The sequence below is a fragment of the Ursus arctos genome, unplaced genomic scaffold (assembly GCF_023065955.2).
Source record: "Ursus arctos isolate Adak ecotype North America unplaced genomic scaffold, UrsArc2.0 scaffold_8, whole genome shotgun sequence".
In the NCBI taxonomy this organism is placed as follows: domain Eukaryota; kingdom Metazoa; phylum Chordata; class Mammalia; order Carnivora; family Ursidae; genus Ursus; species Ursus arctos.
The window spans coordinates 72,404,993-72,409,792 of record NW_026623100.1 but is presented as its reverse complement, the minus strand read 5'-3'; the positions used below and the strand labels follow the sequence as shown (position 1 = coordinate 72,409,792).

At 44.5% G+C, this 4,800-nt stretch overlaps 1 protein-coding gene across 1 annotated transcript; it reads left to right on the top strand.

Annotated features, from left to right (window-relative positions):
• The first annotated feature begins 1,348 nt into the window (after positions 1–1,348).
• On the top strand, positions 1,349–2,147 carry MSGN1 (mesogenin 1). Its single transcript, XM_026519238.4, has one exon. It carries the CDS (start codon positions 1,584–1,586, stop codon positions 2,145–2,147), a length of 564 nt encoding a protein of 187 aa, XP_026375023.3. The 5' UTR covers positions 1,349–1,583.
• The last annotated feature ends 2,653 nt before the right edge of the window (positions 2,148–4,800 follow it).

The following is a 4,800-nucleotide window of genomic DNA, read 5'->3' as shown; positions in this document are numbered from 1 at the left end:
GAAATCTTCACTGAGTCTCTTAACTTCTTAGAACCTCAGCATTTTCATTAGTAAAATTAGATTTAAAAACAAAGGTTAGTTATAATATATGTAAATTTCCTTGAATGGTATTAGCAGATTCTAGGCTTCTCAATAGGAATTGAAGGAAAAGAAAGATCAGAGAGGGGAAAGGAGGACAGATTATTACACTTATTATGTTTCATTAATGCTTATTCTTCAAGATATGGCTTAGGGTCCTTTAGTAAATGACAAATTTAAGAGCATTCTTCTACAAATTACCTGCTTTCGCCTTTTCTTCCCTGAACCTAGCTAATTAAAAAACACTGTGAATGTGCTAATTAGACCATTGACATTTCTTTTCAATAACTGCAAAGGGACTTAACTATGTTCAAGAACACGTTAATACTACTCTGGTATGTAACTCACTCAGATCTGATGTTAATACTCATTTGCAGAATTAGTTACGTGGAGAATAAGTTCCGTGCAGGGGACAAATGGGGAATGAGACCTCTTTCCAACACACAGGGTCGATCTCAGAGCATATAGGAAGTGAAGCAAACTAGCAGGGCCATCCAACTTAACACATTCAGCGGCATTTGGAGCGATGGTGGGGAAAACAGGCTCCCCAGTTAATTTCACACTTCCTCTATACATTTCAAAAAACAAGGTGTGACACTGCAGCTGGATTTTTAAAAGACCTTCAGAAGGCAAAATGCCAGGTATTCTGCAGACTCCCTGCTTTAAACGAGTTTTCTGTTTCACTAGCTCTGTTTGCTGCGGGGAATCCCGACCTGCTCTGTTAAAGCAAGGGCTTTAAGCTTCTTGACGGGTATTTCCTGCTCACTAAGGCTCTGGGTTTACTGGAGCTGCTGGCCTTTGTCATTCTGAGTGGGGGCATGTTGGAGGCATGTCCACACTCTCCCAAAACTCAGGAGAATGTGCTGAAGAGGAAGGCAAGAGGGAAACTGGCTTTTGCTGTATGTCTGCGGGGTGCTCTCCTCCCCAGAGCCCTATGAAGGAAGAGCTATTATGCTCTGCATTTGACATGCTGGGGAATCCAAGCCCAGAGGGGCTCCCTGTCCCCAGACCCTACTGCTTCTCCTCCAGTACACCCCATCTGCTCTGAGCTCTCTAGGTCTTGTTGGGGAGGGAGGTCCTCTGGGGCACCCTGCTACTCTCCACCAGGGCCCTGGGCCACCACCTCCAGGCTGCAAATTGCCCCAGGTTTGTTTTCTTTGGCTCCCTCATTAATGAGTTCCACAGGACAATGCTAAGTCTAGTTAGGCGGCCTTAATTGGTTTAGTTACAACAAGATAATTCCTTTTTTCTTCTCTCGGAGGCCTTTTTGTTTAAAGACATTTTAGCTGGAAGATGCTAATTATCAATGAGGAGAAAGTGACACCTGAAGAGTTCATTTTCCATCTTGGTCCTTGGTGTCTCCTTTGAACTCCCCCTCCCCGGCCCTCTTTCCCACTTCATCACTTCTCCCCCACCATCATAAAAGAGAGCTCTGCCCTGGCTGGCGGCAGAACTTTCTTTCTCACTTGCCAGGGAGCCGTTCTCTCTGCAGCTGTCCCCCAGGCATGGACAACCTGCGTGAGACCTTCCTCAGCCTCGAAGAGGGCTTGGGCCCCTCGGACAGCCCCGGCCTGCTGTCCTCCTGGGACTGGAACAACAGGGCAGGGCCCTTTGAGTTGAACCAGGCTTCCCCCACCCAGAGCCTGTCTCCGGCTCCCTCGCTGGAGTCCTATTCTTCTTCTCCCCGTCCAGCTGTGGCTGGGCTGCCCTGTGGGCACGGAGGTGCCACCAGCGGGGGCAGTGGGACGGGTGGCCTGGTGGAGGTGGACTACAATATGTTAGCCTTCCAGCCTGCGTACCTGCAGGGCGCTGGGGGCCCCAAGGCCCAGAAGGGCGCCAAAGTCAGGATGTCTGTGCAGCGGAGACGGAAGGCCAGCGAGAGGGAGAAGCTTCGGATGCGGACCTTGGCCGACGCCCTGCACACCCTGCGAAATTACTTGCCCCCTATCTACAGCCAGGGGGGCCAGCCGCTCACCAAGATCCAGACGCTGAAATACACCATCAAGTACATCGGGGAGCTCACGGATCTCCTCAACGGCGGGAGGGAGCCTCGGCCCCAGAGCGCCTGAGCCCCGGACCCCGACACATGCCAGCCCCTGGGCAGGGGAGGGACAGGACAGCTTTAAAGACCTGGACTAGCTCACGGAACAGCGGCACATAGGTTTCTTATATATAGTAAGCGTGGTGACTTTGTCGTCTGCAAACTTGTGAGGGAATTCCCACTGGACTTGTTGAAGCCACCAGAACACTTAAAAGCCAGACAAGCAGGTATTTGGCTTCCAGTTTTCCCACGGTTTCTCAGGAGAGGAGCCCGTAGCAAAGAGACCGATTGCTGGGCCCTTCTCTGCCCGTCCAAGGTATTTTAAAGGATCAATGATTTGGAATGCATTGTGTCAATAATGTAAAATTGTTACAATTGATCTTCTCTCACTATTTCGGTGGCGGGAGCTTTCTTTCTGTGGCTAACTCACCCATATTTTGTGTAGCAACCCGCCTGACATCTGGATTCTTATTTAGAAAGATTTGCATCAAGTAAAGGGCTATAGCATTCTTGTTTTTATTTTGTCTGTGTGCTTGTGTGTGCTTGTGTGTGTGTGTGTGTGTGTCTGTACCCTCGTGTGCTTGTGTGTGACTAAAATCATGCCTTTTCTTTTGCAGGAACCCAAATCACGTAGCTGCAGAAGGAATTAGCATCATGGTAAATAGCAAGGCCCAGGCAGACAGGCTGCATTGAGATACAGTGAAGTAAAGGCGGGCGCCTCTTCTCTTAATGCAGGGGACAGGGTGCCTGGAGATGAACAGATAAGAAGGAGGAGGGAGTGGGGGAGGACTCAGCCCCACAGGGTGGGCCTGAAACAGGGCTTGGGGCAGACACTCCCTGTGCCAGGCCTGGTATGAAAATAACCTCCCCGAATCCCTTCACTTGCTCATTTCTCAAACGAAGTGATTGGTTCAAAAAGAATAAGAGACTATTTTAATTCTATAGATGAGTGAAAGGGTTGGGATTAGAATTCAGGTCTGTCTCTATCAACGCCCCCCCCCCAGAGGTATCTGTTCTTCCCCCACACATCCTCCCCTCCTCTCCACCCCCCCCCACTCCACATGCACTTATACACAAACACAGGCTCCTGTGCACGGTGCCCCATCTCAGGCTGCGTGATACCCACTCTCAGCTTGGCCAACGTGAATGGCACAAGGCATTGAAAAGGGGACTTTGCGTGGAGGAGGTTCTCAAAACCTCTGAATTAAGGAGTTGCTTTTTTTTTTTTTTTAAGGTTGCATTTTTCTCCCAATGGTTATGAACCATTTGCATTTTTTTCAATGACTAGTCTGTTAAGGTTTCCAGTCGTTTCTTTTCCTATTGGTGCTTTTTCCCTTTGTAATGACACATTAACAAAAGCAGTAGGTGTGTTACAATTTAATGTAGAACTTCTCCACGTTTTTGCTTTGTGGATACACAATAAATATAGGCATATATACATTTAAAAATGCCGGTGTTGCATAATTTGTTTAATGAGTCACCTTTTGAATAATATTTAGGTTGTTGCAGTTTTTGTTACAAAAAAAATGTAACAAATATCGCAGACAACTAGATTTATCTACAGATATTTTAAGTAGCTTGGGAATTTCCCAGAAATGGGATTCCTGCACCAGAGTATATGCACATTTTCAACTTAAATAAAGACCATTAGATGACTTTTATAAAAGTTTGCAGTTATTTACGGTCCCTCTAACATTATACAAAAGAACCAGCTGTCCCACATTGTCACTGGATATGACAATCTTCTGAATATTTAATGGGTAAAAAATGGTTACATCACGGCTAATTTTAATTTCCCCATCTACTATTTGAGATGGTGCATCTGTTTTTGGGTTTTTTTGTTTTGTTTTTTTTACTTTATGTGACTTTTGTTCATTTTGGTTGCTCTGCTGTGACTTGTCCATTTATGTTCTTTGTTATTTTTCTATCGTGTTATTCGTCTTTTTGTTAATTTGGGAGAGTTGTACATTATACATATTGAAAATATTTCCTCCCGATCTATCATTTTTGTAGATAGTCCTTATTTATGGTATCATATATTTATGATTTTGATGATGGTATCTTTTTGCTCTAGGAAGCTTTTCATTTTTATACGATCAAATCTCTCCCCTTTTTGTGGCTTACGTGTTGTTTCCTTTTGCTTAATTTTTCCCAGTTCCAAGGCTATCCAAACATTCTGATTTTTTTCAAATATTTTCATAGCTGTATATGTAACTTTTTAAAATAGGCATTATGCACTATTTATTTATTTATTTATTTTTAGTAGTTTCCATGCCCAGCATGGAACCCAACATGGGGTTTGAACCCATGACCCTGAGATCAAGATCCTGGCCGAGATCAAGAGCGGGATGCTCAACTGATTGAGCCACCCAGGTGCCCCTATATGTATCTTTAATGTACCTGCATTTTATTTTTTTGTCTATAGTGCAAAGAAGGAATCTAACTTTATTTCTGATTAGTGTTCTTATAACTGAAGAATACATATATATTGTTATCAAGAGCGATGAGCTGTGGTGGGGGACAGTTGCTAAAATGTCATTCTATGTATACAAACCTTCATCAACTTCTCATATATTTGTTGCTAGTGCTTTATAGAAGAAATGAGAAAGTGTTGGACTGTATCAAGATTTTCTTCATGTATAGATATTCATGTGAGAGTGTATGTTTGTGCACATGTATCT